The 23,527-nt window shown below is 42.6% G+C and overlaps 1 protein-coding gene across 1 annotated transcript in view; it reads left to right on the top strand.

The window, feature by feature from the left end:
• Positions 1-6,688: 6,688 nt before the first annotated feature.
• UBE2V2 (ubiquitin conjugating enzyme E2 V2) overlaps positions 6,689-23,527 on the top strand; it is a 30,740-nt gene continuing 13,901 nt past the window's right edge. The window contains exon 1 of the mRNA XM_024742659.1: positions 6,689-6,770. Coding sequence (XP_024598427.1) covers positions 6,755-6,770 — 16 coding nt within the window. The 5' untranslated portion in view covers positions 6,689-6,754. The remainder of the gene's footprint in view (positions 6,771-23,527) is intronic.

Here is a 23,527-nt window from a genome sequence, read left to right on the forward strand (position 1 = left end):
TTTATGTATCCATTCACCTACTAACATCTTGGCTGCTTCCCAGTTTTGGCAATCATGAATAAAGCTACTATAAACATTAATGTGTACGTTTCGAGTGAACATGTTTTCAACTCCTTTGGGTAAGTATCAAGGAGCAAAAGTGCGGGATTATATAGGAAGAGTGTATTTAGCTTTTTAAGAAACTGCCAGACTGCTTCCAAAGTGACTGCAACAGTTTACAATTTTTATTTATGTATTTACTTACTTGGCTGCATCGGGTCCTAGTTGTGGCACGTGGGCTCTTTGTTGCTGTGTGTGGGATCTTCCTTGCTGCATGCAGGATCTTTAGTTGTGGCATGCGAATGCTCAGTTGCATCATGTGGGATCTAGCTCCCCAACCAGGGATCAAACCCCGGCCCCCTGCGATGGGAGCACGGAGTCTTAACCACTGTGCCACCAGGGAAGCCCCGGATGCACCATTTTTCATCCTCACCAGCAACAAATGAGAATTCCTGTGGCTCCACATCCTCACTGGCATTTGGTGCTATCGGTGCTCTGGGTTTGGCCATTCTAATAGGTGTGTAGCAATATCTCATTGCTGTTTTAGTTTGCCTTTCCCTGATGACATATGTTCAGCATCTTTTCATGTGCTATCTGCCATCAGTATTTCTTCTTTGGTGAGGTGTCTGCTAAGGTCTTTAGCTCACTTTTCAATCAGATTGTTTGTTTTCTTATTGTTGAGTTTTAAAAGTTCTTAAAATTTGATGAGTCCTTTATGAGATGGGTCTTTTATAAATATTTCTCCTGTCTGTGGCTTGTCTTTTCATTCTCTTGACAGTGTTTTTTTGCAAAGCAGAAAGTGTTAACTTAAGTCCAGCTTATCAGTTCTTTCATGGATGGTACCTTCAGTGTCTTACCTAAAAAGTCATTGCCAAGCCCAAGGTCATCTAGGCTTTTTCCTATGTTAACTTCTAGGAATTTTATGGTATTGCATTATATACTTCAGTCTGTGATCCATTTCAAGTTAATATTTGTGAAGGGCATAAGGTCTGTGTCTAGAATCTTTTTTTTTTTTTTGCACCTGGATGTTCAGTTGCTCAAGTATCATTTGTTGAAAAGACTACATTTGCTGCATTGTATTGCCTTTGCTGCCTGTCAAAGATCAGCTGACTCTATTTATATAGGTCTATTTATGGACTCTCTATTCTGTTCCATTTATCAATTCTTTCACCAATACGATTTTGTCTTGGTCACTGTAGCTTCGTAGAAAGTCTTGAATTCAAACAAGGTCAGTCCTCCAACTTTGCTCTTTTCCTTTAATATTGTGTTGGCTACCCTGGGTCTTTGCCTCTCGGTATAAACTTTAGAATCAGGATACATACTGGGATTTTGATTGGGAATCACACTGAATCTATAGATTAATTTGGAAAGAACTGACATCCTGATGATATTAAGTTTTCCTATCCAAGAACATGAAATATCTCTCCATGTATTTCTTCTTTGATATTGTTTATCAGAGTTTTGTAAGTTTACTCAGACAGATCTTATATGTAGTTAGGTTTGTAACTAAGTAATTTGGGGGGTGCTTATATTAGTACTGTTTTTAATTTCAAACTCCACTTGATCATTGCTGATACATAGGAAAGTGATAGACTTTTGTATGATAACTTGGTATCCTGCAATCTTTCTATAATTGCTTATTAGTTCCAGATTTTCTTGTTGATTCTTTCAGATTTTCTACATGGGAAATCATGTCATTGGCAAACAAATAAGTTTCATTCTTTCTTCTCCAGTACAGTGTTGAAAAGGAGTGGTGAGAAGGGGCATCCTTGTCTTTTTCTTGATCTTAGTGGAAAATCTAGTTTGTTACCTTTATCATGTCAGCTGTTGGCTTTTTGCAGATATTCTTCATCAGGTTGAGGAAATCCCCTCTATTCCTATTTTACTGATAGCTTTTGTCATGAATGAGTGTTGGATTTTATCATATGCTTTTCTGTATCTATTGATATGATCATGTGGCTTTTGTTTATAACCTATTGATATGATGAATTACATTGATTTTTGAATGTTGAAATAGCTTTGCATCCCTGAGATAAATCCCACTTGGTTATGGTGTGTAATTCTTTTTATACATTGTTGTATTGTTTGCTAATTTTTTTTTGTTTTTTGTTTGTTTGTTTTTGTGGTACGCGGGCCTCTCACTGTTGTGGCCTCTTCCATTGCAGAGCACAGGCTCTGGACACGCAGGCTCAGTGGCCATGGCTCACGGGCCCAGCCGCTCCGCGGCATGTGGGATCTTCCCGGACCGGGGCACGAACCTGTGTCCCTTGCATCGGCAGGCAGACTCTCAACCACTGCGCCACCAGGGAAGCCCTATTTGCTAATATTTTGTTGAGGATTTTTGCATCTATGTTGAAGAGATAGATTGTAGTTTTCTTTTCTTATAATATCTTTGGTTTTGCTACTAGGGTAATGCTGACCTCACAGAATGAAGTAGGAAGTATTCCCTCTGTTCTATATTCTGAAAGAGTTTGTAGAGAATTGGTATAAGTTTTTCCTTAAATGTCTGATAGAATTGACCAGTAAAATTGGTGGGCCTGGTGCTTTCTGGTTTGGAAAGTTACCGATTGTTGATTTTTCTTCTTTAGTGTATAGGTCTATAATATATAGAGAGACCTATGCGTACTATTTTGTCTGTAAGCTTTGGCAAATTGTATCTTTCAAGGAATTGGTCCATTTCATCTGGGTTGTCAAATTTGAGGCATAGATTTGTTCATAGTCTTCCTTTATTATCCTTTTAATGTCAATAGTATTTGTAGTGATGTGCCCTCTTTCATTTCTGGTATTAGTAATATGTGTCTTCTCTCTGTCTTGTTAGCCTGGCTAGAGGCTTATTGATCTTTTCAAAGAACCAGCTTTTGGTTTTGTTGATTTTCTCTATGGATTTCCTGTTTTCAATTTCATTGCTTTCTACTCTTAATTTTTATTATTTCTTTACTTCTGCTTACTTTGGATTTAATTGGCTCTTTTTCTGGTTTCCTACGGTGGAAGCTTAGATGACTGATTTCACTTCTCTCTTCTTTTCTAACATTGCATGCAATGCTCAAAATTTCCCTCTAAGTACTGTTTTCACTGTATCCCACAAATTTTGACAAGTTCTGTTTTCATTTTTTAAAAAGCTTTATAGCAATTCCGGGAATTCCCTGGCATTCCAGTGGTTAGGACTCGGTATTTTCACTGCCAGAGCCTGGGTTCAGTCCCTGGTCAGGGCACTGAGATCCCACAAGCCTCACAGCATTGCCAAAGGAAAAAAAAAAAAAAGCTTTATACCAATCCCTATCAAAATACCAATGGGATTTTTCACAGAACTAGAATAATTCTAAAATTTGTATGGAATCAAAAAAAGACCCTGAAAAGCCAAAGCAATCTTGAGAAAGAAGAACAGAGCTGGAGGGATCACACTCCTAGACTTCAGACTATACTACAGAGCTATATTAATCAAAACAGTATGATGCTATCATTCAGTCCTCACCCATCAGTTGCTGATGAGGCAACTAAGATCTACAGAGGGCCGCACAGTTAGATAATGAAGACAGGATTAGTCCAGGTCTAACAATTTCCATTAAATGAGCTGTGTGGAAACACGAGTGTATGCGAGTGAGGTTTCCCTTTCTCCTGGACTGTCATCTGTCTCTCTGGTTTCCTCCTCTGTCCCTAACCCAGGGTCCACAAGGTAAAGGCACTTACAAACACCACTGGCTTACCAGTAGGCTGATGTACAGATGCTTCTGCCAAAACAGTGAGTCCAAATAAACTTTTTGACAAAAAAAAAAACAAACACCAAAAACAGTATGAAATGAGCACAAAAACAGGCACATAGATCAATGGGACAGAATGGAGAGCCCAGAAATAAACCATGCATTTGTGGTCAATTAATCTACAACAAAGAAGGTAAGAATATAACTGATTACTGTAATTGTACATTAGCTAATCTTACAAATACTGAGTAACCATTACCGTGCATCAAAAACCTTCACTGACTCCCAAAATATGTGTAGACTGAATTACACACTTCTAAATGATACTGGAGACAAAGATAAAATCTCAAGAGAAATTTACAAAGTTTTCTTTTTTTAATTGAGGTATAGCTGATTTACAATATTATATTAGTTTCAGGTGTACAACATAGTGATTCTAAATTTGTACATTATACGCCATTTAAAGTTATAAAACATTGGGTGTATTCCCTGTCCTGTACAATATTTGTACCTCTTAATCCCCTCCATCTTCTCTCTCCTCCCTCCTTCTCACCACTGGTAACCATTAGTTTGTTCTCTACATGTGAGAGTCTGTTTCTATTTTGTTACATTAATTCTTTTGTTTCATATTTTATTTTATTTTATTTTTTTTTTGTGGTATGTGGGCCCCCACTGTTGTGGCCTCTCCCGTTGCGGAGCACAGGCTCCGGACGCGCAGGCTCAGCGGCCATGGCTCACGGGCCCAGCCGCTCCGCAGCATGTGGGATCTTCCTGAACTGGGGCATGAACCCATGTCCCCTGCCTCGGCAGGCAGACTCTCAACCACTGCGCCACCAGGGAAGCCCTGTTTCGTATTTTAGATTCCACACGCAAGTGAAAACATCAGAATATTTGTCTTTCTCTGTCTCACTTCACTTAGCATAATACCCCCCAGGTCCAACCATGTAGTTGACAACGCTAAAATTTCATTCTTTTTAACGGCTGAGTAATATTCCATTGTGTATATATATTCCACGTCTTCTTTATCCACTCATCTGCTGATGGGCACTTAGGCTGCTTCCACACCTTGGCTACTGTAAGAGAGTGTATTAGTTTCCCGCTGCTGCAGAACAAATGATGCCAAAATGTAGTGGCCGAAAACAGCAAACATGTGTTATCTCATTTTCAGGGGGTCAGGAATCAGGCAACCTTTACCTGGGGTGCTCTGCCTCAAGGACTCTAGCAGAGTGGCCCTTAAGGTGTTGGCCTGGGCCAAAGTGTCACCTGAAGACCTGAGTGGGGCGGATCTGCTTTCGAGCTCACCCCGCCATGTCTGTTGACAGGATTCAGCTCCTCAGGCTGTTGAACTGAGTGCTTCACTTCCTCAAGGTTAGTTATTGGCCAGAGGCTGATGTTCCTTGCCATGTGGGCTTCTCTGTAAGGTAGCTGTCAGGATGAGAGCTGGCTTCCCTCAGAGGGAGCAAGAGAGCAAGGTATGCAAGCTAGCAGTCGTTTTTTGCTTTCTGTTTTTTTCGGGGGCTTCACCACGCGGCTTGTGGGATGATCTCAGTTCTCCCACCCGGGATCCAACCCAGGCCCTGGGCAGTGGAAACGCCGGGTCCTAACCCCTGGACCACCAGGGAAGCCCTTGCAATGTAGTCTTCTTAAACAAAATCTCAGAAGCAATACCCCACACTTCTGTCTTATTTTATTCTTTCTTTTAAAATTGATTTTTATTGGCGTAGAGTCACTTTACAGTGTTGTTGGTTCCTTGCTGCACAGCAAAGTGAGTCAGTCATACGTACACGGATAACCACCCTTGCTCAGATTTCTGTAAGACATGGGCTGCTTCACGAATTTGCGTGCATCCTGGCAGGGGCCATGCTAATCCTCCTTGCTCCGGTCCAACCTTAGGGTATGTGCCGCCACAGTGGGCACTGCCTTATCTTATTCACTGGAACCTGGTCAGTAAACACAGCTCCCACAAAAGGCAGAGGGATATTAAAGTGCAAGGCATGACGCCAAGAGAGGGCCACCGGGAGCCACGGCAGAGGCTTCCCATCGCAGAGAGCGAACCGAACAGCGCCTGCTCAGCCGCTTCATTTTAGGGGGTGTGGCTGGGACCAAGCACTGACACCCCCTCCACGTTCAGAACCGAGCAGAGGGTCTGTCTCCTCCCCAAGCCTCCGCACAGTGCAAGGGACGGGTAAACAGGGGTGCAGGACGGAAAGCAGCAGCCCACCCAGCAGGCTCACCGCCCGGCCACAGAGCGAGCCCCACTCATGTGGGCCGGGGCGGGGAGAGGTCCGCGCGCCCCGGGGACGTCGTGGCCTCGGGGGTCGTCCCGGTCGTCCCCGCGGCCGCCCGAGCCGCGTGGGCAGCTCCGCCCTCTGGACGCAGTGATGCTCCCCAATCACTCACAAGCGGAAGGAACTTTCTAGACTCAGGCACAGACTTCTATCACGTTTCTCTCGCGTGCCTATCTCAAAAGAAAGCACGAACAAGGTGGTTTAATTCTAGCGGCTCCTTAAAACTTTTTGTCACTCCTTGAATCATTTTCGACGGAACCGTCAACGCCCCTGCTTGGTCAGGGCCTCATTTCCACAAGCACTTCGTCTAACTCCACAGACGCCACCCTCCCCCGCGACCGAGGACGGCCCTCTGGGCGGCGCTAGCGCACCTGCTCCGACGCACGCCTATGACGTCAGAGCCGACGCGGGTTCTCGGAGCACGTTCCCCGCCCGGAGCATTCTGGCCTCGCGCTCTTCCTTTCTGTCACGGTGACTGACTCAAGTCTGTCCCATGAGCTTAACCTGCACCCTCACACTCCGATTTGGCGGGACCGTCCCAGGAAGCCGGAAGCCGGAAGCCGGAAGCCGGAAGCCGGAAGCCGGAAGCCGCGGGGCGGGTCCGCGTTGACGTACCGGAAGCTGCGGGGCGGGAGCCTGGGGCCGGAAGCCGCGGGGCGGGCGGCGGCGCTCCCGGAGGTAGCGCGGACGTCGCGTGCGTCCGGGCGGTGCGTCGGGCTGCAGGAGAAGATGGCGGTCTCCACAGGTCAGTACCGTGCCGGGTCGCCTGCTTTTCCATCCCAGCCCGCGCTGCGCCTCTGCGCGCAGCTGGCGGCCGGCCTGGCGGTGTGGGAGAAGCCGGAGTACGGGCCCCCGGCCGCCGGACTTTCCGCGGAGCGCAGCCGGAGCAGGGAGGGTCCTGGTGGCCGTCGGGGCGGCGGTCGTGCCCGTGCGTCGGCTGCGCGCCTGGGGGCTGGGCTGGGCCGGGCCGGGCCGGCTGGCCCGGGGCTCTGGCGGGCAGTGCGGGAGCGAGGAGGGGAGCCCGGGCGGGCCGCGTCCACCTGGGCGCGCGAGGCCTCGCGTGAGGGTCCTGGATGGAGCGGGTCCGACCCCCCGGCTCGCCCTGACGTGGGCGAAGGACAGGGCCATTCTTACCGACTGAATGCGTGTGGTCTTTTTTTCGCTGGAGTGAAAAACTGAGATGTAGACTAAATAGAAGCAAGGAGCTAGGTGAACACTAATTGAAGAAAAAGTGGTTTCTTAGATTAGCTGTTCCGCTCCTCTCGTACTGAATACAGTTTTGGTTTCCTCTGAGCACAGACGTTGAAATTCGGTATTAACACTAAGGTTTTAGAAATTTGACCATTACAAAATGTTAAAGGGGGACCGTTTTATTACTTAAAACGTTAAGACGTATGGTCTTTAATTTTTTCTAATCATTATTGAACCATGGCTGTGGAACAGTGTGGTTTTGTATTTCATGCCATCATTGCATAATAACACGAATTTTCAAGTCTTTGTGTACTTAAGTGGAAGGCTTCGGTGTATGTTGTGATGGGTACTTTTAAGGTAGTGCCGTTCTCCCTTCATTTTAATGAAGAATTGCGTCTTTTGTATCGCATCTTTATTACGTACAGGTGTCAGGATAAGCTGTTTAACGATTTTAGCGTTGGGGAGCTATTTCGGTACACTTGGGGTCAGAGCTAGCTAGTAAAGCGTGGATGATTTAAAAAGTGACATTTTAGTGTTAAAACTTTACTGTCCTTGCTATTTGAAATCGAGTGTGCTTGTGCATTAAAACTCCATGTCTTTTTAAGAGTTGTGCTTCGTATCTGAAGGTTCTTGAAAATTTAGTAGTAAAGTGGTGTGTTTCAGTTTGATTGATAATCTTCATTTTGTGGATTTCACTTTTTTATTTAAATACGATTTTTCTCCCCTTTAACGTTGTACCTGTGAGAGAGTGTGGAAATATTTTGAAAAGACAAATGATTAGATTATGTTAATGGCAGGTGCTCTTTGTTAACCACAGTGAGTCATTTTTGGAAGTTGACTGAATTATAAAGAAGTTGCTGAGAGATTATTAGCACGTTTATTGTACATTGGAAGCCTGTATTTTCTAGTTTATATTTGAGCATTCTAATTGTTACATTTACGCTGCTTTTAAATTTATGAGATTCGAAACCTGAGCATAATCAGAAAGAATATCTTTTAGGCAGTTAGTTGATGTTTTCTTAAATCACTGAAATTTGTTTTGAAACTGTTGTTAAAAATTGCGTTGGCGAATTTCATATACCGTTTATTCCTTTTCTGTGCTTTACAACATTGACACTACCGTCCAGCTTGGGGAGAGAGGAGTGCAGAAGCAGTTTTGGACTATGTTTCGAAACTATTTTTAAATTATATTTTCTCTTAGTTCTACTTTTGTATTGTTTGCCTCTTGGTAGCAATGTGAAATAAATGTGATAAAGATTGAAATTTTAAAATTAGGGTGTACTGTACATGTTTTTTTTTTGCGGTACGCGGGCCTCTCACTGCCGTGGCCTCTCCCTTTGTGGAGCACAGGCTCCAGACGCACAGGCCCAGCGGCCACGGCTCATGGGCCCAGCCGCTCCGCGGCACGTGGGATCCTTCTGGACCGGGGCACAAACCCGCGTCCCCTGCATCGGCAGGCAGACCCTCAACCACTGCGCCACCAGGGAAGTCCCATGTTTTTTATTTAAGCCAAAATAATCTTGATAAAAATAGCTCTTTAATAGTCCAAAAAGAAAAAGACAACTGACAGATTTTTTTTAAATTTTAACTAAAGCATTATATTTTAACTTGCATTACCTAAATCATATGCTTTTAGTCTTTCTGTTACTGGAAGAAAAATTGGCAGGAAGAATTCTAACTAGACTGAGACCTCTAAGCTGACTGATATGATACTTTGCCATACCATTTGGTCCTCTTTGTTTTGCAGTTGAGTAAACTGAGGCCTGAGGAAATACAAGGTTTTATATAGTTGGTTAGCAGTAGAGTCCAGATCAGAATCAGGTTTTTTACTCTCAGTCTAGTGCTTTTTCCATCATGAGCAATTATGAATTTGGAATAATCCTGAAATCAGGAATCTTACGTCCTTTTAGGCTTGAGAGTGGCTTTCATACTTCTCTTCCTAGCAGAATCCTTGTTTCAGACTGTCAGATGCTTCTTGTGGACAGAAATAGGGCTGTGGTGGAGACCCCACTGGCTAGGTTCCCCTTTCCCAAGAGACAGTCACCTCTGGGGGTCAAGATGATTTCATAGGACACGGCTTAAGAAACACGACTCTTTGGGATAGAAATGTGTTAGTATATTTAGTGCCTGTGATTCAAAAATTTAATCACATCTCAGCACTAATAGAAGTATTAATGTTAGCTTATAAAGTGTGGTAAGTCTCCGTAAGCCATATAGGTGGAAAACAACCACAGTGAGGCCTAATTACCTTTTTCAGAAGTGGGAAGCATTATGTATACTGGAACAGGAACTGGGTTGGCTGTGTTTTGATTCCCTTGCTGCCCTGGTAGATTGCCATGCTAGGCGTGCAGTGAGTCTCATAAGCCTTGCTTTTCCGTCCTTTCTATGAAAAGTTTGGACTACATGATTTTGTTTGTTTTCCCCATCTTCAGGATGAAGATTTGTGGATATGGGCAGAACTTGGGAGTAGTAATAGAAGAAGAGATTTGCAGGTGTAAATCATAGAACCTGGAAATTAAACAATATAAGAGCTGAACTGTAATAGTCCAGGCTATTTCCCTCTTGAGACTTTAATAACAGGCCTGGTAGATTTGTCTATGTGAGTTAGGAACCTGGGTGCTCTTGACGTATGTTTGCTCTTGGTAATATCGTCAGGCAATACAACCTATCAGCAGTCCTCCCTTTGCGTGGTAGTTTGGGTGGCATACTGAAACTGTTCAGAGCAATCTTACTAAGTGAGAAAAATTATGATTATTCTGTGACCTTTGAAAATGTTTGCTGAAACATTGAAAATTCCTGGGGTTACAAGCATATAGGAAAAATGGAAAAAATAGTAAAACTAACATTTGTTTAGTACGCTGTAGTTTAAACGTGAGAAATTAAGAACTAGAGTGTTTTTGGTTATAAAACGCTTGTCAAGAGTAGTTTGAACAATGCTTGCCCTATCTTTTTATCGTATAACTTATGTGGAACAAGTATCTTTTCTGTGCTTTGGTGAATTGTCATACTCGTAAATTTGGATCTGCTTCCAGTATTTTGTCATTTGTGCTTTCAGTGTTAGGGAATACCTCTGAGAGTTTCTTTATTGTGAAGGTTTTCACTTCCTCTGGGACACGGTCATCCTTTTCCTACATCTCCTTTCCTCATTTATGTCAGTAAGCTCACGTTCACAGAATTCCTCTGCCTGCTCTTCCGGAGTCTCTCCGATGTTCCCACAGTCAAATTTCTTCTGTGACTCTCTTTACATTTGTTCAGATTTCACTTCCCGTGTTGCCAGTTCTTGTTTCTCTGCTGGACTTTCACCTTTGTTGGCTATTTTTATGGACTGTCACTGGTAGACAAGGAGGCAACTCTATTCCATGCTTTGCTCTCTGTTAACTGAGTAAGAGATGTGCAGTGAGCCTCAGGTACACGCTGAAAGCTGTGAAGTGCTGGCTGCTGGTCGGGACTGCTCGTCTGTCACTCACATGGTCACCTGTGGACTGAGGAGATAGCAGCCACGTGTGAGCTCTGTGCGCGTACTCATTGTCTGCGTACCATGGAGACTGGAGTCTGAACCCTGTTGTTGGGGGACTGGTGTCTCACTAAACCGTGGTAACTGAAAGTCACACGTGTGGAAACCATGAAAAGCGGAGATTGCCCATATGTGGAAACATCCACTTAGCAAGTATTTGGGGAGCTGTTTGACGCAAAACTTCAAAATGGATGTGAGGTATGTAGACTAGAACAAATGGAATGAAATCCAGTGTTCAAAAGTTTGTTTCAGGGGCTTCCCTGGTGGCGCAGTGGTTGAGAGTCCGCCTGCCGATTCAGGGGACGCGGGTTCTTGCCCCGGTCCAGGAAGATCCCGCATGCCGTGCCGCGGAGCCTGCGCGTCCGGAGCCTGTGCTCCGCAACGGGAGAGGCCACAACAGTGAGAGGCCCGCGTACAAAAAAGTCTGTTTCAAAAGTAGTTAACTGTTTTAAAAGAGCAGATGTATTTATAAGTAAATCTTTGAGATATTATTGTAAGATGGGACTTCAGGACTGGGTTTGGAAGTGTATTCTTGTTTACACAGTCTTTGCTGACTTGTGTAAGAGCAGATGTTATTTTCAGTTTAAGTTGGAACTCAGCAAAGTTTGAAACAACAGAAGGGGAGAGAGGTCCTTATGGCTTGTATAGGTCCTTATACATATATGGGAATAGTAGTGCTCATGGAAAGTACATTATGAATCATTTAGGCTCTAGGCAAAGTATATTTTATAGATGAGCGCTATCTAGATATGAAATGACTTTCACAAGATTACTTAGCTAGATGCTGAGTCCAGAGCTAGTTTCTTGATTACAGGTTCTTTGATTCTGCTTCGGTATCATGCTGTGTTCTATAAACTTTTTGGTTGCTTCATGTAAGTGGAATCATACAGCATTTGTCTTTTTCTTTGTGACTTATTTCTCAGCATAATACTCTCTAGGTCCATCCGTGTTGTCGCAAATGGCAAAATTTCATTCCTTTTTATGGCTGAATGGTATACACACACAGTGTATTTGTGTGTGTGTGTGCACGCACGTGTGTGCACCTTCCACGTCATCTTTATCCATTCATGTATTGGTGGGAACTTACGTTGCTTTCATATCTTGGCTGTTGTGTATAACGCTGCAGTTAGCATAAGGGTGCGTATATCTTTTTGAAATAGTGCTTTTGTTCTCTTCGGATAAACAGCCAGGAGTAGAATTGCTGAATTGTATGGTAGCTCTATTTTTAATTTTTTGAGGGCCTTCCGTACTGTTTTACATAGTGGCTGCACCAATTTACATTCCCACCAACAGTGCACAAGGGTTCCATTTTCTCCACATTCTTGCCAACTTGTTTTTTGTTGTCTTTTTGATGACAGCAATTCTGACAGGTGTGAGGTGGTGTCTCATTGTGGTTTTGATTTGCATTTCCCTGATGAGCACCGTCTTCTCGCGTGCCTGTTGGCCATCTGTGTGTCTTTGGAAAGATGTCTTATTCAGATCCTCAGCCCATTTTTTAAATCAGGTTGCTTTTTTGGATGTTGAGTAGTATGAGTTCTTTGTATATTTTGGATATTAATCCCTTATCAGACGTAGTGTTTGCCAGTGTCTTCTCCCATCCTGTTGGCTTCCTTTGTGTTATGTTGATAGTTTCCTCCACTGTGCCAAGCTTTTAGTTTGATGTAGTCTCATTTGCTTATTTTTGCTTTTTTTTCCCCTTGCCTGAAGAGACATCCAAAAAATTATTGCTAAGACTGATGTCAAAGAGCATACTGCCTAAGTTTTCTTCTAGAAATTTTAAGGCTTCAGGTGTTACATTTAAGTCGATGGATTTTGAGTTTACTTTTGTGTGTGGTGTGAGGGAGTAGTCCAGTTTGATTCTTGCGCATGTAGCCGTCCGGCTTCCCCAGCACCATTTATTGAAGTCACTGTTCACTGTATGTTCTTGTCTCCTTTGTTGTAGGTTAATTGCCCACATAAGTGTGGGTTCATTTCTGCTTTGCCCGTCTTAAAAAATTTGCATTATTTGTCTCTTTATTGTTGAGTAGTAAGCGTTCTTATATATTCTAGATACAAGTTCCTTATTAGATGTACGGTTTGTAAATATTTTCTCTCTGTAGGTTTTTTGGTTTTTTTGATGGTATCCTTTGAAACCCCAAAGTTTTAAATTTTGATAAAGTCCAATTTATCTGTTTTTTTCTACTTTATTAAGATGAAAAGTCTGGCTTTTGGTATGTACTTCATCGTCTACCTGACTCTTTGTTTTAAAAACATCATGTTGACATATGTAAGTTCTAAGTGATGATCTGGTTATGATTATTATACAGGATTACCACATGACAGAGGGTAGGAGTCTAAGCCCTGCCTTGCCAGGTGTGAGGTTTAATGTTACATTAACAGAGTTATATAGCCAGATAGCAGGCATGCTTCAAGCAGTTTATTCTTTGTAAGTATGTAATTATGCCATAGATTTTTTTCAGTCTAGTGACTGGAATGTTACTGAAAAGTACCAACAATGCATAGCTTGGTTTACTGTTTGTTATTCATGGTAGTGTCACCTGCTAACTAAATTATCGGTTACAGCTTACTAAACAGTATTGATGTAAGTGGTTGTTTCCTGAGAGGATATACTTAAGTTATTGAAAAGTTTTAAATTTTCTCAAGTGTTCACCCTGCCAGCAGTGACTTGGCGGGATACTTCCTTTGCTTCTAACTGCAGCTCCCTGGTGCCACAGGAGAGCCCCTGTACCCTGTAGGTGGTCTCGGGGAGGGAGAGAGGGAGGTGTGCCAGTCCTCACTCCATTTGGAAGTTCCTGCTGGAGAGGAAGCAGAGTATGTTGTGGTTCACCTAGCTTTCTGCCACTCCCGAGCTTATTCTCAGGGAGGCATTCCTTCTGAGTTCTGAAGTAAACATTGCTCGCAGGTTTCCTGGAGAATATTAAGTAACTCGGTTCTCCCTGGTTAGTCTGCCTCATTGAGATAGCAGTAGTGTTCTGAGCAAAATCTCTTGAGGTAGCTTATTGCATTTGAATGCATCCGGCTACATGGTTGTCCTCACCCATCACCACCGCCAAGATGCTGGGGAAAGGATTCTGTGTTCGGAATCGGCATCACCTGCTTCAGGACTGGCCCGTAAGTGTTGACAGAAAGGTTGAAAGTAAGCGTCTGCCATAAACGCACCACGTGTTTATTGAGTGCCTCCGATGTTGTCATTTCCTTATGGTGCAGTTTCTATATGAGTGATTTAATAATGAGAAAACAAATGGCTCAAGTAAAATCTAGCTTTCCCCCTTTGTGTATTATAATGTTTTACTTTTAAATTTTGTTTTGAGTTTACTTTTTGAAGTGAAGCGGTACTAAAAGGATATTTTGTGTTCAAATACTTTCATTAAATAAACACATGAAGCTTCATATTTTCTCCTTGCCTGAGTTAGTATACAGCACATAGGCCGTGAGAAGAGTTGCAGAATTTTGGGAGAGTGGCTTTGGCTGGCCCCTACAGAGTACCAGTAGCATGGCTCACATTCTACTCCACGTACTGCAGCTTCCATACCGCGGGTTCGAGGCGCCTTGCAAGTCCTCTAATCCAGAGGGTTTGTGTTTGAAGGCATAGTACAGGTGCTTCAGATGTACGTTTGATTTGAAATTTTTTTCAGATTTATTTTCACCTGCCATATTTCATCAATTCTAAGACAAATTTTAATATCTGAAATGGATATATGGCTTCAAACAGTGATTTATTCCTGTGATTTGGGGGCTGAGTGTGTGGTTTTGCCGGTCTCCCTTCACCTGACGGTGGGCTGGGCCTTGTGCCCAGGTGCCTTGGTTCTAGTCCACGTGGTCACTCCAGGTGCTCTGTTTGGACTTCCTCGCATTCCAGTAGTGTCTGGGAGGTCAGAATTTGTATGGTGGTTGGCTTCCAAGAAAACCAAACAGAAGCTATAGGGCTCTGACGAGGCTCGTCCCAGCCCAGAACCGCACCAGCATCGCGTTCTGTCGAAACAAGTGGCAAGGCCAGCCCAGAGTCGGGGGGAGGGGAGTAGCCCTGGCCTCTGACCAGGAGGGCGCGTGCCTGGAGACAGGAGACAGGTTGTTCACGGCTGGCTCTGAGGCTGGCTACACTCCCTGTGCTTTGTTCTTGAGGGTGGATTTCACAGACTGGAGTATAAATCAAAGTGTATAAATATTTTAAAATTCTTGTTATATTTTGTCAAATTCCCTCTTCAGCAAGGTGTAGTCAATTTCCAGTGATGTGTAAGGATGGATAAATGTAGTTTATCCACTGTCTTGCCGGCATTGTGTTTACTGTGCTTTTAATTTTATTTTTTGATGGGAGTACAGTAATGTCATTTTTTTTTTTTAAGGCTGCATGTTTTTCTTATTTTCTCTTTTGGTTCATTTTCTTTTCTTTTTTTTTAACATCTTTCTTGGGGTATAATTGCTTTACAATGGTGTGTTAGTTTCTGCTTTATAACAAAGTGAATCAGTTATACATATACATATGTTCCCATATCTCTTTCCTCTTGCGTCTCCCTCCCTCTGGTTCATTTTCTTGTTGGATTATCAGTTGTATTTCATATCTGTCTATGAAATACATATTATCCATTTACTACTTCAGTGTAACTGGTTATTGATGATATAGAGTTTTAATATTTTAGAAATCAACTTAAAATTTTTATACCTTATGTTTATTACTGTTTCCCTTTTGCTTTTTTTTCTTTTTTTTTTTGACTTCTTAGGATAGGGTCATGTCTGATGTTCTGAAACAGTCCTCCAAATGGAATTCAAGAATCCTAAACTTGGGAGGAGCTTTAGGAATAACGTAGTTCCGCAAGGGTTCTGATGCTGAGGATGGAGGTGGGGCAGAGACCTGGGGACAGGATTTCTCCTTTCTCTCCAGTCCAGCCGGACCCCTCCTGAAGTAGGCTTCTATGTGCGGGTCAGTGAGCTGGGTTGGGGTGGGCTCATGTAGTCCCACATTTTACATCAAAGTACGCAGAGTGGAAGAAAAAGACACTTTGCCCAAAGTCACCTGTCTAGTTTTGTGGTAGAGCAAAACTACTACTTTAGGAAACTTTCCTGTTGCTTTTGTCATCTAAGTGCCTCTCATACGCTGTGATTTCTGTGTCTTGCTGCCCTGATAGGCTGTCGATTCCATGAGGGCTGGGACTGTCAGTGTGAGATCCCACGGCCTAGCACAGTTTCTAGCTCGTGCTTGATGTTTAGTTTTGGTTATTGGAAATAAATAACATCACAGAATTACAACAAAAAAACGAACCACATTTTTCTTAGTGGAGGCATTTAACGTATTTTCCCGATTGCTCTTTCATCACAGCCGATGTTGTTCTCCCCTCTGCCCTCCTGTCCTTGAAGTCTGTGCTTAAACCCCTCCCTTGGTCTTCACTGCCGCAGGTGAAGTGTGAATTTGCAAACACGCCTGTCCTTCCAGGCAGTTTCTGGCTCTTTGCCCATTTATCCTCAACTGCTATCCCCACACATTGCCTACCATTCTTTCTCTCCTTGTTTAGGTACTGTTTCTCCTCTTTTTAGACGAAAGATTTTTAAACACCAGAAAAATGCATGAATACACATGCACCCACCCCCAGCTCTCTCAAACGCTAATAAATTATTTTTGCTTCAGGTTTTCGGGTTTTTTTTTTTTTTTTTGCGGTACGCGGGCCTCTCACCGTTGTGGACTCTCCCGTTGCGGAGCACAGGCTCGGGACGCGCAGGCTCAGTGGCCATGGCTCACGGGCCCAGCCGCTCTGTGGCATGTGGGATCTTCCCGGACCGGGGCACGAACCCGCGTCCCCTGCATCGGCAGGCGGACTCCCAACCACTGCGCCACCAGGGAAGCCCAGGTTTTCTGTTTTTTGAAGAAACGAAACATTACCAGGACCCTTCCAAGTACTAGGCCCCTTTCTCTTTGCCCACAGGTGATCACTATCCTGATTAAGGAGTATATTCCACAAACATTTTTATACCTTTGCTAGATATGTGTGTGCTCAGGAGGAGTATAGTAAAGGTCTGTTGGTACATAGGTTTGTTTGGTTTTTTTTGGTTTATTTTTTCTTTTCAGTTATGGTAAAGTGTATGTAACATACAGTTTACTGTCTTAACTGCCTCTGTCCAGTTCAGCACTATCATGTATTCACTTTGTTGTGCAGCCAACCTCCAGATCCTTTTCACCTTGTGAAACTGCAACTGTGCACTTACTGAACAACATGTTTGTAAAATTTTAGCATTGATTGATGCTTGTAGCTCTAATTCTTTCATTTTAATTGTAACAGTATTCTGTCATGGATTATACTATGTGATGCTTAGGTTGTTTCTAAATTTTCACGATTAGAAATCATGGTAAGTGAGCCTTCCTACCTCCAACCCTTTGCCAGGATCTCCGTGAATGTTACCAGTTTCCTCCCAGAGTTGTACCAGTTTATGCCAACCTCAGCAGTGAATGAGCCTCCATCTGTACATCTTCGTCAAACCAAGTATTGCCAGACTTAATATTTGTCAGTCTGGTGGAGAGTCATTATGGTTTAATTCATGTTCCCCTGATTACTGTTGAGGTTGAGCACCCTTTTTATATGTTTATTGTACATCCCTGTTTCCACCCCTGTGAACCTCCTTATTCACTGTTTTGTTTTCCTCGTTGAATCATAGGATGACTTCTTTGTATATTTTGGATGCTGACATTTCCTGGTTATGTTCCTCATAACAGTTTGTGGCTCTTTTGTCAAGTTGGTTTTTAAATTTTAGTCAAGTTTATCAATCTTCTGGTTTGTGCTTTTTTTTTTTTTTTTTTGCGGTATACGGGCCTCTCACTGTTGTGGCCTCTCCTGTTGCGGAGCACAGGCTCCAGACGCGCAGGCTCAGCGGCCATGGCTCACGGGCCCAGCCGCTCCGCGGCATGTGGGATCTTCCCGGATCGGGATACGAACCCGTGTCCCCTGCATCGGCAGGCGGACTCTCAACCACTGCGCCACCAGGGAAGCCCTGGTTTGTGCTTTTTTAAAAGAAATCCTTTCTTATATCCCAAGGTTGGAGGAAATCATATATTTTCCTAAAGTCTTATGTTTTGCTCTTCACATTTAGGCATTTAATATGCCTAGGATTGATTTTCATGTATGCTGTGAGATAGGGATCTAATTTATTTTTCCATGTGGATAAAATTTTCTAACATCATTTACCGAACAGTCCAGTCCATTCTTTCCCTATTTTTTTGTTTTGAAATAATTTCAGATTTACAGAAAAGCTACATGAACAGTATGAGGAAATCCTACCCCATACTAATTAAGATTTTTGCACGTGCTTGCGTGTGTACTCTTTCCCCGCCCCGCCACAGACACATTTTTTTTAATGAAGCATTTGAGAATAAGTTATAGACATGTCCCTCTTTGCTGCTAAATACTTCACTGTGCATGTATTGAAGTCCAGGACGTTCTCTTACTTGATAATATAATTATCAAAATCAAGAAATTAACTTTGATACCGAACTTTTATCTCTGGGCCCTGTTCAGACTGCCAGTTTTCCGCTAATGTTCTTTAAAGCAAAATAATTACATATATATTTTTCTGGTACATGATTCAAGATTGGTCTTCTTTTAGTGTGGATTCCTGCTGACTCTTTCTTTCTTTTTTTTTTTTGATGTGGACCATTTTTTAAAGTTTTTATTGAATTTATTGCAGTATTGCTTCTGTTTTATGTTTTGGTTTTTTGGCCACAAGGTGTGTGGGATCCTAGCTCTGACCAGGGACCGAACCTGCACCCCGTGCTTTGGAAGGCGAAGTCTCAACCTCTGGATTGCCAGGAAAGTCCCCCTGCCGACTCTTAATGCTGCCTTTATTACATATCCTGTTTTCATACATGCATGTATCTGTTTGGAGGCTTTCTTTTTCATTAGTTTGTCGATTCTTGCACTGACTTCACATTATCTTAATTACTTTCTTTGGCTGATGGGGAAGTCTTAATATCTAGGGAAGTTATCCCCTCTGTTTTCTTTTTCTTTAAAAGTGTTCTCAAAACTCCTGCCCCTTAAGTTTTCCATAAGAATATTGGGACTCTTTGTCCTGTTCCAAGAACAGTGCTATTGAAATTTCAGTTTAAATTGTAAGAATCTGTGGATTAGTTTGAGGAGAACTTACGTATTTGCAGTGAGTTTCTCATGTAGGCAGATTGCTCTGTTTATTCAGTTTTTTGACATTCTTTGCTTATGTTTTTTAATTTTCCCCACTGACGTCCTAAATATTTTCACCTACTCTCCCCCTGAATGGTTTCTTTTATGTTGCACCTGGAGAGTTTCTTCTTCAAGGAGACCTTCCTTGTCTGTTCTTTGGGGTTGGTTGTCCTTCCTAGGTGTCCCCAGAGGATGTTTTACTTTGTGTTGTTCTATCTTTTTAACTGTCCTCCTCTCATAGACTGTAAACTTCTTGAGGGCAAACAAAGGTTTTGGTCCTCCTGGTATCAAGTGCCTAGCATAGTAACTACATCCAGTAGTCAGAGGTTTATTGAGTGAAAGGATGAATTAATGTAGAAGTAATGGATATGATCAAATAGGTTTCCCAGTGCTTTGATGCCTAATGCATGTTCCTCTACATGTGGTGTTTTCCTAATTTTGTTTCATCCCATTAAGGAAGAAAAGAATGTTAAAACCAAACAGATATTCGAGTCTTAAATTTCTGAAAAATTAGAAAATATTATTCACAGAGAGCTTTTATAAATGCTTCTGTTAATATATAATTTTAAGCAATGCAAAATCAGAAGGTAAGTCCCTGTTCCTTAGACTTGAATTTTAAAACTCTCTTTATGATGTTTTTGTTTATATAGTGAATTTCAACAATGTGTATATTTTGAAAAATATGTGTTTTAAGTCGTACACATTCTGAAGTTTCCCTGCTTTCTTTTTTATTTTCTGAAGTATGCAGTATACAGTAATGGAAGCAGTTGTACTCATGCTGAGAAATGTGAATTTCACTTTTGACTCAGCTACTGGCTTGCCATGATCCTCAGTGAGTTACTTCATGTCTTTGATCTTTGTGAAAATATGGATATATCTGCCCATCATACCTCAAAAGATATTTCCCTTATTCAGTTAGATGACTGTATGGGAAAGTACTTTGAAAAATATAAAATGACAGTTATATTATTTCCCTGGATAGGGAAATATTTTCCTTCGTGCACACCCAGGTGTGTGATATATGGAAAGGCTCTTTTTACCAGCGTTCAGAGCAGGATTTATTTTTGGCAGTTGCCCCCACAGCTGGTCATGATGTGTTCCTCCTCCCATCAGATTTGCAGGGCCAGGGATGTGCGTGCCATCCGGGACTGAGGGGAGGGAGTGAGAGTAATGGCGGGCAACTTCGGCTTTGAGACTTGTTCCCTCCTCGCCTCCCCCACTCACTCTCCATGTTTTTAGGGTGAACCTTGTGAAATCACTTTCTGTTGATCACAGAGATGCCTGAACATCAGCAGTTTCACTCATGTGGCCCAACCTAGTAGTTTAAGCCTTAATTTTCTTACTTAGTGAAATGGTGATGTTAAAACAACATAAGGTAAAATTTAATGCTTCTGCCTGTAAAGCTTTTAGCAAATGTCTGTCACATAGGAGGTGCTCAATAAATATGTCCATTTTAACTAAGTCAGCCTGCTGGGAGTTTGCGGGACTCCGAACTCCCAGAGTGGGATGGGAAGCAAGCACTCAGATTACAAGTGGGACTGTTCAGGAGTTCCATCTTAGCAGCGTGCCTCCTCAGGTGTGTCGAAGGGTGACAGAAGCCCAAGCGCCTAAGAGAACTCTGCGGGGGCAGTTACGCAGCCTGGCCGGCCCATAAGCTGGGCGCCCCGACACTCCCTCCCCTAACCTACCACCGCCACTCTGGGCATGTAGTGCGGGGAGCCGGGGTGTTCGTGAGGACCAGCTACCTAGGGCTGGAAAGCAGATAAGATGGAAGAAATTCATTCTGTTTGTATGGGGGTTTTCCTTTCATTTCTGTAGGTGATGATGATTCACCTGGTCAAATAGTGTGAAAGGGTGTCCAGTGAAGTCCTGCCCACCCCGTTCCCCAACGTGACTAATACTATTCGCCAGGACATTTGAAAATGGTACTTGATTATGCTTATATAGAAACATGTTTGTAAGTGAGGAAAAGAGCAAGTTACAAAATTATAAGTCATGATATCATTTGGGAAAAAACACAGAAACCATATATTACTATATATGGAAAGTAATCTGAAAAGAAATAACACTGAAATGTTCATAGTTATTTATTTTTGGGTTTTCTACATCCCAGAGTGTGGAACTGGAATTCACCTGGCCCTCTTCAAAACTATACCACCTCATCTTTTTTTTTTTTTTTTTTTTTGTTATTTTTTTTTTTTTTTAGTGTTATCAGAGCTTTCTTAATTTAGATGGTTGGTTGCAAAGTGATGTTAAATTTGCTTTGCTGTCTTTTCTTACGTTTGTATGGATAGATTGACAGATTTATTACTGTTTAAGGTTTTATTTGGGCTTTTTTCCTTATAACTGAAAAAGGTAAAAATATTTAGAGTTATAATTGGGAAATCCATGTCCCTAATAAACAGCATTTCAAGACTCATTCTAGTGTTTATTTGGCAGTGTTTATGCCTTTACTTTTGGTATTGTGGGAATTAAAGGTACACTATTAGGAATCGGATAGCCTTGAGATTAAAAACTGGAAGCATGTTTTCTAGGTTGTTTGCATTCAGCATTTTGCTTTTGAATAATATTATTTTGGGTCTTAGGTCTTATGAATGGAGGTTCATTGTAATGTAGTAAGGAGGAGACTAGATTAGTGGCTGCCTGGAGACTTGGGTTTTTGACTTGGTTTGGTAACTAACTGGTAGTTAAGTGACTTTAGGATTATCACCTGACTTTTCCTGGTGAGAATTTTCTTTTCTCTAAAGAGTTAGGTTTTGGACGGGATGGTCTCTGAGGATTTTTTTCTTTTAATGAAGATCCCAGACTAAGGGATTAAAGTATTAAAACTATTGAACAACAACAGTAATAACAACAACATGCGCACACACACACCCAGGAGAAAGGCAAGCGGAGCTAATAGAAGGCAGCTCAGACAGGGCATGCGCACACACACCCCCAGGAGAAAGGCTAGCGGAGCTAACAGAAGGCAGCTCAGACAGGGCATGCGCACACACACACCCAGGAGAAAGGCTAGCGGAGCTAATAGAAGGCAGCTCAGACAGGGCATGCGCACACACACCCCCAGGAGAAAGGCTAGCGGAGCTAACAGAAGGCAGCTCAGACAGGGCAAGAGATCCAGAGGGCAGCTTACGCACACACTGCAACACTCACAGACCAGCAGCCCCATCTCGTGGTGTTTTCTCTTCACAGACATTAGTGCTTGGTTGAAATAAAACCAGAGTACTCTAGCCCTGAATTTAAAAATATAGCTCACTGGTGTTTGTTTTGAGTCTTATACTTTAAAAACAAAATAATCTTAGCTGCTATAATCTTTTAAATGTTAACATTGCCAGTAACTGATCCATTAATCTTAGAACTGTTTCCCCAAGATGCAGCATAGAGAAATGGTGAAAAGTTTAGCAGTCACTAGGTTTATCACTTTTATGGCACTTATGTAAAAAGAAACATTACTTTTACATTGTTTACTTTGTAGTTTTGGATGCGCATAAAGCTCACCTGACTGAATTGTTTATAAAAAGGAGGCAACAAAATTCAACACAAATTTAGAATTTTTCTTCGGGAATGACTTCATAATGGTAAGGGTAATCAGAGTCCTTTAAGGGAGAAGCCTTTAAAAAGCAAGTCAGTAGCAATAGATGGTGGAGATTCTGACTGTGCAGCTGCAGGGAAGAGCAGTTGTCCCAGTGTTATGTGCATAGAAACTTAGAGCTCGGGGACTGTTTCCTGGGTGCCAACCTTCAGGACTGTACAGTGAGCTTGAATTCCCCCAAAACGTAGATGGAGGTGAATGGAAGTTTTTTGTAATTTTATTTAATATGGACACTAAACTGGTCATAGTCAACATTTATTCTGTTTAAGATAGATACCTTGTTTAATTTTCACAGTGGTTCTTTGGAGCAGAAGCCACCGTGGTCTCCCTTTTATAGATGAGAAAATGGGGCCGGGGCCCCTGTCTGGGAGGCAGCAGCACTGGGAGCTGGCCTTGGGCAGCGCCCACGATGCTGCCGGGATGGCTCGCTGTATAACCCACCAGTTAAGAGAGTGACTTTGGTCTAGAAACTGGGTCTTAATACTGGATCTGCCGCTTGTAACTGTGTGACCTTGGGTAGGTCACTTTTCCAAACTTCAGTTTCTATAACTGTAAAATGAGTGCTTTTAGGACCAAATGGGATAATTTATTTAAAATAGCACACAGTGTACCCTGAACAAATGGTTATTACTAGTTATTGTAGTTGTAATAATGAGTACTCTTGTTTTTGTGATTTATAACAGCCCCATGTTTCTGTGGCCCAAGATTTTCAAGCCTTTTTTATGAAGCACAGTACATTAAGTGGTTAGTTTTTTTTTAATATAATTTATTTTATTTTTGGCTGCGTTGGGTCTTCATTGCAGTGTGCAGGCTTCTCATTGCGGTTGCTTCTCTTGTTGCGGAACACGGGCTCTAGGCGCACGGGCTTCCGTAGTTGTGGCTTGCAGGCTCAGTAGTTGTGGCGCACGGGCTTAGTTGCTCTGTGGCATGTGGGATCTTCCCGGACCAGGGATCGAACCCGTGTCCCCTGCATTGGCAGGTGGATTCATAACCACTGCACCACCAGGGAAGCCCCGTGGCTAGTGTTTTTAAGTTACAGTACTTATTGG

Source organism: Neophocaena asiaeorientalis, unplaced genomic scaffold (genome assembly GCF_003031525.2).
Source record: "Neophocaena asiaeorientalis asiaeorientalis breed wild unplaced genomic scaffold, Neophocaena_asiaeorientalis_V1.1 scaffold226, whole genome shotgun sequence".
Lineage (NCBI taxonomy): Eukaryota > Metazoa > Chordata > Mammalia > Artiodactyla > Phocoenidae > Neophocaena > Neophocaena asiaeorientalis.